Source organism: Lipotes vexillifer, unplaced genomic scaffold (genome assembly GCF_000442215.2).
Source record: "Lipotes vexillifer unplaced genomic scaffold, Lipotes_vexillifer_v1.1 scaffold541, whole genome shotgun sequence".
Taxonomy (NCBI): domain Eukaryota; kingdom Metazoa; phylum Chordata; class Mammalia; order Artiodactyla; family Lipotidae; genus Lipotes; species Lipotes vexillifer.
In genome coordinates, this window is record NW_006771814.1 from 195942 (window position 1) to 208497 (window position 12556).

A 12556-nucleotide genomic window follows, 5' to 3' on the forward strand; every position below is an offset into this window, starting at 1 on the left:
CCTCCCAAAGTTCCTCCCGGCTGTTCTCATTTCATGCCAGCATCCCCCAAGGAAGGCCTATTGCAGAGTAACAGGTCGGCTTCCCTTTGGCTCCCATTCCAACCCAATTCCCCCGGGTCTGATGCAGAGAGAGATGGGGGGGTGTCTCCTGTCTTCTGTGATGACCCTCCAGTTCTTGCTGCCTGACCTCTCTCCCCGATCCTCCCTCCTCAGGCATTACAGGGAGGACCCGAAATGCCCGCCCAGCCACAGCTGAGCACAGCGCCTCTGTCACCTAGCCCTGGAGCAAAGTGCCCAGAAGCTCTAGCCTACCCACATCTGCTGAGGGCCATCTCCTCCCCGGGGCTCGAGCTGGTGAGGGGCGCACTGACCTGTGTTGTGGGCCTGAAGCTGGGAGGCGGAGTTCACGGTCACCTTACACGTGGGGCAGTAGAGGCGCCCCTTTTCCCTCCTGCCTTCCCCACTCACACCACTTTCCACAGCAGCTGCCGCCGGTTCAGGCCCTGGCGCCTCTCTCCCAGGCTCTGGGGAGCAGGGTGGGCAAGAGGAAGAGGAGGGAGAGGAGGCAGCATCCAAGAGGTCTGAGCGGGCCGGCTCCCTGGGCGTGGGTTCCGGACTCAGGGGTGGCTGGACTTTGGGACCAGGAGGAGGGGCTGCAGGAACTGCTGGGGAGATGGAAGGCGTGGGGTAAGAGTGTGAGGCCCAAGATGATTCTCGAGACCACGATTTTAAGCACAGATATTCTGGAGGTGGCATGGCAGATTGGAAGGGTCCCTGGTGTAGGGATGACCAGCACTGAATTCCAGACTCCCCACCAAGTCACTGGGCAGACTTGGGCCTCCTTGGGCCTCAGCTTTCCCACCTGATATGATAAAGTTGGATCCAGTGGTCTCAGAGGGCCCACCCAGCCCTGATGATCTACAGACATTAGGGAACTGTTAAATATGTGGAAGTCACCAAAAAGATGTGCTAGAATATTCATGGAGCACTATTCATAGCAGCAGGAAACTGGAAACTATCCAAATATTTGTCAACAGGAGAACAGTGAAGAGTTGATGGGTCACGCAATGGAATATTACATGGCAATGAAAAAGGAGAAAATACAGCTACACGCAACAACTTCTGATGCGGTTATATCCTGATAAACCCATCGTAAGTTGAAAATATCGTAAGTTGAAAGTGCAGGGACTTCCCTGGTGGTCCAGTGGTTAAGAATCCGCCTTGCAATGCAGGGGACATGGGTTTGATCCCTGGTCAGTAAACTAAGATCCCACATGCTGCAGGGCAACTAAGTCTATGTGCCACAACTAGAGAGAAGCCTGCGCCCTGCAACAAAGAGCCCTCCCACCTCAACGAAAGATCCTGTGTGCCGCAACTAAGACACAACACAGCCAAAATCAATCATCAATCAATAAAAAGGAAGGAAATTTTTTTTAAAAAATGCATTTAATACACCTAACCTACGGAACATCATAGCTTGACCCAGCCTACCTTAAATGTGCTCAGAACACCTACATTAGCCTACAGTTGAGCAATGTCATCTAACACAAAGCCTGTTTTATAATAAAGTGTTCAATATCTCATGTCATTTATTGAATACTGTGCTGAAAGTGAAAAACAGATGGCTTGCATGGGCACAGAATGGTTGTGTGTCAGTTGTTTACCCTCCTGGGCACGCGGCTGCTGCTGACCAGCATCACAAAAGAGTATGCACCTACCGTATATCGGGGTCCCCACCCCCCAGGCCACGGATCTTATCGGTACCAGTCTGTGGCCTGTTAGGAACTGGGCTGCACAGCAGGAGGTGAAAGGCAGGTGAGCGAGTGAAGTTTCATCTGTATTTACAGCCACACCCCATCGCTCGCATTACCACCTGAGCTCCGCCTCCTGTCAGATCAGCGGCGGCGCATTAGATTCTCATAGGAGCACGAAGCCTACTGTGAAGTGCACGCGCGAGGGATCTAGGCTGTGGGCTCCTTATGAGAATCTAATGCCTGATGATCTGGGGGGGAGCTGAGGCGGTGATGCTAGCGCTGGGGAGCGGCTGCAAATACAGATCATCATTAGCAGAGAGGTCTGACTGCACAGAGACCACAATAAATCAATTGCCTGCAGACTCATATCAAAATCCTATCAGTGGGGGGCTTCCTGGTGGCGCAGTGGTTGAGAATCTGCCTGCCAATGCAGCGGACACAGGTTCGATCCCTGGCCCAGCAAGATCCCACATGCCACGGAGCAACTAAACCCATGTGCCACAACTACTGAAGCCCAAGTGCCCTAGAACCCATGCTCTGCAACAAGAGAAGCCACCGCAATGAGAAGCCAGCGCACCGTAACGAAGAGTAGCCCCTGCTCGCCGCAACTAGAGAACGCCCATGCACAGCAACGAAGACCCAACACAGCCAAAAATAAAAACTAATTAATTAATTAATTTAAAAAAAAAACCCTATCAGTGGGCTTCCCTGGTGGCGCAGTGGTTGAGAATCCGCCTGCCAATGCAGGAGACACGGGTTCAAGCCCTGGTCCAGGAAGATCCCACATGCCATGGAGCAACTAAGCCCATGCACCACAACTACTGAAGCCCAAGTGCCCTAGAGCCCATGCTCTGCAACAAGAGAAGCCACCGCAATGAGAAGCCTGCGCACCACAACAAAGAGTAGTCCCCATTAGCCGCAACTAGAGAAAGCCCATGCGTAGCAACGAAGATCCAATGCGGCCAAAAATAAATAAATAAATAAATTTCTTAAAAAAAAAAAAGTCCTATCAGTGAGTGGCAAGTGACAATTAAGCTTCGTCTTACGGAGTAGACTGGACTTAAGCAACACACTTCAGGTGTCACTGTCTCCCATCACCCCCAGATGGGACCAACTAGTTGCAGGAAAACAAGCTCAGGGCTCTCACTGATTTTGCATTATGGTGAGCTGTATACTTATTTAATTATATATTACAATGTAATAATAATGGAAATAAAGTGCACAATAAATGTAATGCGCTTGAATCATCCTGAAACCAACCCTCCCTCCCCAGTTCGTGGGAAAATTGTCTTCCATGAAACTGGTCCCTGGTGCCAAAAAGGTTGGGGACCACTGCCGTATATTGCTAGCCCAGAAAAGATCAAAATTCGAAATTGGAAGTCAAGTGTCTACCAAATGCATATGGCTTTCACACCGCTGTGAAGTCAAAAATTCATAATCCAGGGCTTCCCTTGTGGCGCAGCGGTTGGGAGTCCGCCTGCCGATGCAGGGGACGCGGCTTTGTGCCCCGGTGCAGGAGGATCCCACATGCCACGGAGCGGCTGGGCCCGTGGGCCATGGCCGCTGAGCCTGAGCGTCCGGAGCCTGTGCTCCGCGGTGGGGGAGGCCACAGTGGTGAGAGGCCCGTGTACAGCAAAAAAAAAAAAAAAAAATCATAATCCAAACCACCATGAAGTCGGGGACCATCTGTATATCATTAACCAAAACCCGGTAAAACTGATCTCTGGTGAGAAAGGTCAGGCTCATAGTTACTCTGGGGGAGGGGTGTAGGTGGTTGGATAGCATCACCCCCAAACTCATGTTCATCTGGAACCTCAGAATGTGATCTTATTTGGAAATAGGGTCTTTGCTGATGTAATTAGTTAAGACGAGATCATACTGGACTAGGGTGGGCCCTAATCCAATGACTGGTGTCCTTATAAGAAGACCGTGTGAAAGCACAGAGACACTGGGGAGAACGTGATGTGAAGTTGGAGGCAGAGATCGGAATGAGGCTTCCACAAGCCAAGGATTGCCGGCAACGACCAGAAGCTAGAAGAGCGGAATGAAACAGATTCCCCCCCGCCAACCGTGCCCCCAGAAGGAACCAACCCTGCTGACACCTTGCTTCAAACTGCTGACCTCCTGAACTGTGAGAAGAGACATCTCTGTTATTTTCAGCCACCCAGTTTGTGGTCATTTGTTATCACAGCCCTAGGAAGCTAACAACAAGGTAGTGACCGGGAGGGGACCCAAGGAGGGGCTTCTGGGGTGCTCGTGACACATTTCTTCATCTCAGCAGATCCAGACTGGAAAATCCGTGGTGCTCTACACATGTGATGTGTGCCTTTCCCTGTATGTATGGAATACTCCCACAGAAGCAGGAATAATAATAAGCAGAAATCGCTCAACCCCTTGTCAGAAGCCAGATTTGGAGTGGGATGGGGGGAGAAAAGTTCAGGACTGACCTTTGCTCTGTGGCTCTTCAGGGGCTCCACTGGCTGGAGTCGGGGATGGGGACACCAGTGTCCCATCCTGGGCCAGGGTTTGCGGCCTCTGCTTGCTCTTGGCGGCTTCGACAGCCTTGAGTTTTCTGGCGTGTTTGTGGCCTTTGTAGTGTGCTTCGGCCTGGTTCTGGGGAGGGGAGGGCATGGGGTCACCATTCATTGGCTGAGTCCACCTGCCCCATCCATGAGCTGGCGCCGGGCAGGGGGCAGGTCAGAGGGAGGCACGGCTCCGGCCACACAGGGGGCACATCCTTGTCACCATCACAGCATGTGTGTGGCCCTGAGGTTTACAGAATGCATTCTCATACACGAGCTCCCAGGCAAGCAGCCCCTGGCTTCAAATTCTGCCTCAGCCGCTTATTAACTGTGCATCTTTGGGCAGGTCCCGTCACCTCTCTGAGCCTCAGTTTCCTCGCTCGTGAGCTCTGTGATGATAATACTGATTTCACAGAGTTGTGAGAATTAAAATGAGAACATGACTGATAAGGGCCTAGTACAAACAGTAGGTGCTCAGTGAATGTTAGTTGCCAACAGGTTTATAAATGCACAAGTGGAAAAACAGAGCAGTCCCCACACTTTCGGGAATGTGCACCTCAGATCATTCATCCCTTTGTACATTTTTCCAACAAATGGTTATTGAACATTTGCTATGTGCCAGGCACTGTGCTGGGCCCGGTATGAAGAAGAAAGCGGTTCCTCCCTCAGAGTGAAGTCTCTCTGTCCATCGCTTGCATGACTCACATAACCTGAAGGCCTGGAGGGACCCTCCAAGTCTGGCCTGTCCACTAGGGGTCCTTTCTTGTTGCTCCCAAAAGTAGGAAAGACAGGCCCCTGTGGCCCCTCCCTGGGCACTTTCACCAGAGCAGGGAAGGTCCGCTCTCTAGGGGCGGGCCATGGTAGAAAGCATGCGGACTATGGGGTCAGCCAGGCCTGGGTTCAAATCCCAGCTCTACTTACCAGCTGTGTGGCCTCATGCAAGTCACTTAACCTCCTCTCTGAGGCTGAGTTTCCTCATCTGAAAAGTGGGGCTGATGATAGCACCTCTATCCATCTCACACATGTATCATGAGAACTCATTAAGAGGAAGGGCATGAGCACATTCTGGAAACTCTCAGGTGCATTAAGAACTCAGCTCTGGACCGAGAGCCGATGGTGAGCCCTGGGACCCGGAGTAGGGAAGGGCAGCCTTCTCTCTGGCAGAACACAGGAGAGAGGCATAGGGAAGGAAAATGAAATCCCAGGGGGATGGGATGGGACGGGGCAGAGGAATCTGGAGAGAGGAGAGGATGGGATGGATAAAGGACCAGGAGAGGCTCTTCTGCAACGAAGGACAGAAAATACGGAGCCCAGTCCCTTTGCCACCCCTCTTCCTCCAGGAAAGACCCCGGAAGCCCAGTCTCCAGCCCCCTCCCCCGCCTGTTTCCACTACTCCTTCTCACCGCCGAGTTGAACCTCAGGTGACAGATGTTGCAGGAAATGAAAAGCTTCTTCTTCAGAGGGGAGGGAACCCCAAATGTGTGACTGATGACAGCCTTCTGGACCGGGTCCATCTGTGAAGGGGGTGGGAGTGCACAGTAACTTTGGGGTCAGCTCAGTAAGGGCGGGGGGCGGGCACTGCAAAATGCCAAAAACTAAGACTACTGAGGAGGGCAGTGATCAGCCCAGAGGAAGAAATTTCCCATGTCTGTGGATATTAGAGAAAAAGAAACAGCCTCTTCCCTGGCTGACCTTCTCTGTCAGCCTAGGCTTCTGCTTAGAGGGAGGGGGATGGCCAGGATGACCTCCGTGACCTTGCGAAACAGAACCATGTGCTGGCGCTCACACTGGCATCTCTTGCCGCCCCTCTGGTCTCTTTTTTTTTTCTCATTCGCAAGAATCACAACTATTGGGACAGAGAGTTGGGGGCAGGCAGAAGCAGAGAAAGGAATTTGGAATTTCCTCTCCCATAACCCAGACTTGCGCTGGACCTGCGGGCTGGGGGAGATAAGGCTTGTCTTATCAGCTCTGCCACTGTCACCGGGTCTGAGAGGGAGAGGAACAGCCACGGCCCAGGGGCGGTGGGGGGCTGGGCGGGGGCAGCAGGGGCAGCAAGTGGAAGCCAGAGGATGGTTCCCTGAGTAGTGGGGTCGTTTCTCTGGCATATTAATTTGCGTGTTTTTTTCTTTTCCTTATTTTAAATAAATTTTTTTCTTCTATCAAACCAAGCTTTTATATTCCCTTTTCTCAGGGGCTAGGTTGTTGGGCCCAAAGCAGAAACTGTCTGGGCTTGCTTGTCAAGAGGAACTTTCCAAATCTTCCTGAGAGAGGAGAACAGAAACTTTGAGAGAAACGTCCCTGAGAAGAGAAAGAGGCTCTAACTCCCACAGCACCCAGGGCGGGGGCGCGCAGAGGACAGGACTTCAGAGAAGAGTGGCCTGCAGGGCCCCCAGTAGGAGGACGACAGCGGGTTGACCCCCGCTTAGGGATTATGTGCCTGAACAGTGAGCATGTCAGCAAGTGACAGCGGGGACCGAAGACCAGAGGACCCTCCCCAAATGTCTCAGGCTCCATAGGACGTTTGCACAACCCTGGAGGGTGGGAAGGAAGGAGCTCCCAAGGGTGACTGAGACAGAATTTCCTACCAACTTGTCAGGGTGGGGTGGGGCTCATCAATGATTATATTTGATTTTCCAAATTTTTTTAAAAAAGGGGACGTACCTTATAGCTCATGTAGTGAAGTAAATTTCATATTTACACACATACACACATGGAAATACATGTTTCCGTGTATACAGACTAGTAGGCAGACACACAGCGCATAAGCTTACAGGCAGTTACAAATTACAGAGACAAGTAGAAAGATACACACTTGCAGTCACCCAAACCACGAAAAACACACACTCAGAGGCCAGACACACACCAAACACATACACAGCCAACACCAAGACACAAAAAAACTCTCAGATACACATGCACATACACTAATTACAGACAACGACCCAGGCACAAAGAGTTTATAAACACACAGGCACAAACTCACACCCATGAACAAAGTCCTATAGAGACGAACTAAAACAGAAAGGCACACCCCAAGTGCACACAGACATCCCTATAGAGAAACTCAAGTGAAACCTGCAGTTCACAGTCCCCCCCGGGGCCCAGCAGTAGTTGCTGGGGGGAGGGGGTGATACCATCCTGGATCCCTGGCCTAAGTGGGAGCTGGGCCCCATTTCAGGAGCACTTGGTCACTCTGGTGACCAGCTTCTGAGAGCTGGGCCCTTGCAGCCCCCCTTCCCCTCCACCCCCACACTCGGCTGCATGCCCCCCACCCGCCAGCCCAGCCCGTACCGTGCTGAAGTTGGGGAAGAGACTGAGCGGGGTGGCGCCATTGAAGTGGAAGGCGAGCAAGTGCTTGAAGTCCAGCGGGGGCTGCAGAGGCCTGGCGGGCAGGGGCAGGGAGGCCAGCAGGGGGCTGGGGGTGCTGGAGGCCGGGCCTGCTGCAGGAGGAAGAAGGGCAGGGTCTGAAACGGGGAGCCACGAGGCTCACTCCTCCCTCCGCAGCCAGAACAAGAGGCTGATGGGCTTCTTGGGTGTAGAGAGCAGAAGCCCCTGTCTCCCTGTTCACAAAGTAGCACTGGCTGAGTCCAGGGCGATGACAGCGCATTTCTGTGCCTCTCCTGTCCACAACTGGGGAAGCAGAAGCAGGGAGTCCACAGTTCCAGGCTGCCAGCCCAGAAGGATGACCACCACCCCACCCATAGGGGCAGCACAACGACCTAAATGAAGCCCGGAGGGGAGTCAGGCCCCTGACACACACACCACCACGGAGACTGCACAATGCACTGGGTTTCCACTTTATTGCAAATTAAACCCAAACCCAGGAGGCCTGGGGAGAGCCCCCTCCCCTCTCACTACCTACCCTGTCCAGATCCCCACATGGTTCAGAGCAAGGGCTGACAGAGGGAATAGGAAACCCACTGGAATCTGAAAGGATGTGTTCCCCAGCTCTGGTGAGGCCCCAGCTGCTTCCTTCAGGAGGCAAAAAGCCCTCCGACATCCCTGCATTGGGCCTGAGGCTGCACCTCGGAGTCAGCCAGTCCAGCACTGTGGTTTTACAGTCTTTGGTCTTAAAGGTCTGAGGCAGGGGCCCGGGTTCAATCCCTGGTCGGGCAACTGAGATCCCACAAGCCAAGAAGTGGGCAAGAAAAAAAATAATCTGCTGGGAATTCGCTGGCAGTCCGGTGGCTAGGACTCTGCGCCGAGGGCCCGGGTTCAATTCTTGGTCGAGGAACTAAAATCTAAAATCCCAGCGTGGCAAGAAAAAAAAAAAAAAAGTCTGAGGCAAGGGCAGGGGAAGGCTAGGAACTTAGAGAGCAACCAGACTTTGAGGAGGAAAAAAATTAGAAATAAATTTAGTCCACCTGGGACTCTTTTGGATCCTGTCATTACAAAACCAAAAGAAGTCGTTTTAGATTTCGTGTATTAACACTGTGAAAAATAGGATAGATTTATTTTACATTTATAAATGTGTATGTCGATATACACAGCCATATAGAGAAAAGTCTCAGGCAGCCTACTGGTGAGGAGGGCACCACCACTTCCCTTGAACTGTTAGCTTGTGCACAGAGAGGGTGCTGTGCTGTGTGTCAAAAACAAGGGCGGTCATCTGCTCTCCAGTCCAGTCACATCTGAAGAGATGTTGCTAGAAGTGGGGGCCAACAGTCAAGGAGCCGGTCTCCTCTCCTTCAACCCCTGAATTGCGCGGACCCGGTCTTCCTCCCTCCAACCAATAGCCCCTCAACTTTTCTAGGACCAAAACTTGGGCTGAGTTCAGCGGGAAAGGGGTGAGCTACTCTCACCAAACTCTGTAAAGGTCAGGAGTGATATTTGGGGTACCCCAGACCCCAGCACCTCTGCCCACTGGCCCGAGCCCCGCCCCCGACCCAGCCCCTCCTCCACAGCCCACGGGGCTGGGTTAGTACTCAGCGTGGAGCAGAGGAAGCACGGGGAAGGTGGGTGGGAGGCCACAGCTAGGAAGTCAGCTTGGGTGCAGCACAGTCAAGTCCGGCTTGGCCCTTAGAGAGCCTAGGGCCCCGGGCTGGCTGGACAGAGGAGAGGAGGCCGCCCTCACGTGAGCTGCGAGCCCAGGAGCCCCTCGCCCCACCCACTCTCTAGGAACTCCACCGCCAGCGCAAAGTCAAACTCGTGCAGCGGCGGCCCATCCACCGCGATCTTCACCGCGGGGCCGCCCCGGCCTTCCCCCGCCCCGCCCGGCCCCCACCACCGCAACTCCCGGCTGCGGCCGACCTTGTCCAGGAGGCCGGCGCCCGCGGGCAGCGCCAAGGCCAGGGAGGCGAGGGCGGCGAAGTCAGGGAAGAGCTCGTACAGTTCAGAGCGCGCGCACGCCAGCTTGGCGCACAGGGCCCGCGGGCCCAGCCGCCCCAGGCTGCACACCACGCGCTTGAAGAGCGCGAAGTCGCCCAGCGCCCGCTGGCACACCACGGCGGGGGCGAAGGCGCGCAACAGGACGCGCAGCGCCCCCTCGCCGTGCGCGCCCAGCTCCTCGGGTGCCTGCGGGTAGCGGCGGGGGTCGAAGATCGCCGCCAAGGCGGCCACGGCGTCCAGCGAGGGCCCGGGGTAGGAGTCCCGCAGCCCCCTCCGCATGGAGTCCAGGAAAGCCCCCCGCAGCCGCTCCAAGCCCTGGACCGCAGCCTCGGAGTAGCCCACCAGCTCCACACCGCGGTAGGTGCAGCGGCCACGGCCCAAGTCAGGGCTGGAGGTTGTCAGTTCCTGCAGGAAGCCCTGGAGACGCGCCCCACCTGAGCTGCGCTGCGCTTGGAGGGAGGCTGCAGCTGCCGTCACCAGCGGTTGCAGCAAGGCCAAGTCCGGCTCTTCTGGCTGCAGGACAAGGGCGAGCTTCTGCACGGATGGCAGAGCATCCAGCAGGAGGTGGGTGAAGGCCACAAAGGTGAACTGGCGCAGGGCGAGGGCCAGTGCCCTGGTGGTAGGTGAGGCTGGGGCAGAGGCCTCCAGTGTGGGCACCAGGCAAGGCCAAGCCTCAGCCACTGCTTCCACCACAGGCAGCAGGGAGGCCCAGGGCACTGGCCGTGGTCCTGCCAAGTCAATAGCTGCAAGGTCCAGTGCCGCCCGGAGCTCAGGGACCACGTGGGAACTGGGGCCACCATGGAGGCGGAATAGGGCATCCAGCACACTTTCATATTCACCTAGGTAAGCGGGGGGCTTGGGATCTGTCCGGCCGGGGAGGCAGTGTAGCTCCATGAGCAGTGGGCAGGCAGCCTGGAGCTGCGGGCCCACGCTCCCCAGGCGGTCACTGGGGAGGTTTGAGCTGAGCCAGGCCAGCTTGGATGCAGACACGCCGAAAACCTGCAGAATGTCCAGGAGTTGGCCAGCGGTGGCCTCGCCTTCCTGTAGCTCCACACTGCCCAGGAAGGTGGTGGCAGGCTGGCCATCACAGGGGGACACCGAAGTGGCAAACAAGGCCAGATTGTGGGACTCAGGCCAGTCCCTGGTCTCGTCCAACACCAGGCCCACATACGGGGATGCCTTCAGGCGTTGGCAGGCCTCTGTGTGCAAGACACTGGCAATGGCCACCTGGGACAGCCAGGGAAAGAAAGGGAGGGAGGACAGAGTTAGGCTTGTCCTGGGAAGGGGAGGCAGGCAGGGTGGGGTGATAGAGCACAGGCCTGGGGTCAGACTAATCCTAGCTTTGCCACTTACTGACTGTGTGACCTTGGGCAAATCATTTCACCTCGCTGTTCATCTCTGTTTCCTCAGCTCTAAAACCAGGCTGATACCTGCCCCCAAGCTCCTCAAGGTTGTTGTGACTCATATCTTAGTGCCCTGACCAGGGACTGAACCCGGGCCCCTCATCAGTGAAAGCACGGAGTCCTAACCACTGGACCGCCGGGGAATTCCCATCAATGTAATTTTGTGTTGTACTTATACGTGTAAAAATGCTTTAGGAACCATAAAGATTCTACAGCGTTTTGTGTGTGTGTTTTTCTACAGCATTGCCCCTGTCAGCCTTATTCCTGGGGGTCTCCCTCTGCTCTGCTGCTCAGGGATTAACTGATAGACACGTTGACTCCCTACCAGTTACAGAGGGCCCCAGCTGTGTGCTGTTTGTCATCTCTCTGGGCGATGAGATCCAACTCCCCCACCCCCTTACCAGCCCCCAGGACTCATACAGCCAGTGCCTAGGACAGAGCTGCAATATGCATGCCCCCAGGGGCCACATGGGTGATACTGACCTTGAAGTGGGCCAGGGATAAACCAAAGGGAATGGGGAAGCCCATGCCCTGCTCTCCAACTCCAGAACTTCATGCCCTGACTGCACAGGACCTAGCTTTTTAGTAGAAGTCACAAATCCACATTTTTATATGTAATCTCTTGTTTTTTTGTTGTTGTTGTTTTTGTTTATCTTGGAGACTAATTTAATTTTTCTTAAACACTGTGAAAACCACCAAAACACATCTGTGGGCCAGTCAAGCTCCCAGGCCACCAGTTTGCAACTGCTGACCGAGGCAGTGAGGGGAGCAGACCTGAGCCCTTGAGGACAGGGCCTGGTCCGGCCTCTTCACTGTTGGGCACCGAGGAGCTGGCCAGGGGCCTGGCACCTAGTACACCCTCAGTGAAGGCTCTGATGGCTGAAGGTGTGAATGAAGTGCTTTGGCTGCCGCCTGGGGGCCTGGCATGCTGGTGCCATGCCCAGATGGCTCGATGTTCTCCCTCCTCAATCCCTCCCCCACAGCCCTGGCTGCCACCCACCTGCATATCCCTCACCCTCCTAGGACTGTAGTAATCGCCGTGCTCCATGCCCAGCAGCGCCTGGCACAGGTTGAACCTCTGCAGCTCGAGCAGGGCAGAGCAGCGGTCGTCAGGCACGTCCTCCTTGGCCATGCAGTACACCGTGGTCAGCACGGCCACCTTGGCTGGGTTCGCTTCCACCTTGACACCCCTGAAGCTGGGGGTGGTCGCCAGGCCCGGACAGGTCCCTCCACCCTCAGCCTGGCCCTCGAAAGTGGACCGGCCCCGGTTGACGGCCAGAGCCTGGCGGTGGGCCCCCGAGGTCACGTGGCGCAGCAGGGCATGGCGCTGGAAGTTGTCGGTGCCCACAGTGAAGGCGTTCTCCGCTTTGCCATGCTTGTTCCGCACCAGGGCCTGGCGGCACTCTAGGCAAAACATCAGCTTCCGCTCGTAGTCAAAGTCCAACCAGGTGAACTCCTCTTTCCAGTGCTCGTTGAAGTAACGCTTGCACTTCTTATTGGAGTTGGAAGCCTCTCCGGCTGGTTTCTTCCCAGGGGGCACCATTCCTGC

General features: G+C 55.2%; 1 protein-coding gene across 1 annotated transcript in view; it reads right to left on the reverse strand.

Annotated features, from left to right (window-relative positions):
* ZNF385C (zinc finger protein 385C) overlaps positions 1–12556 on the reverse strand; it is a 31561-nt gene that overhangs the window by 2079 nt on the left and 16926 nt on the right. The window contains exons 2-5 of the mRNA XM_007447162.1: positions 7568–7716; positions 5680–5790; positions 4202–4367; positions 372–665 (exon numbers count right to left, since the gene is read on the reverse strand). Coding sequence (XP_007447224.1) covers positions 372–665; positions 4202–4367; positions 5680–5790; positions 7568–7716 — 720 coding nt within the window. The remainder of the gene's footprint in view (positions 1–371; positions 666–4201; positions 4368–5679; positions 5791–7567; positions 7717–12556) is intronic.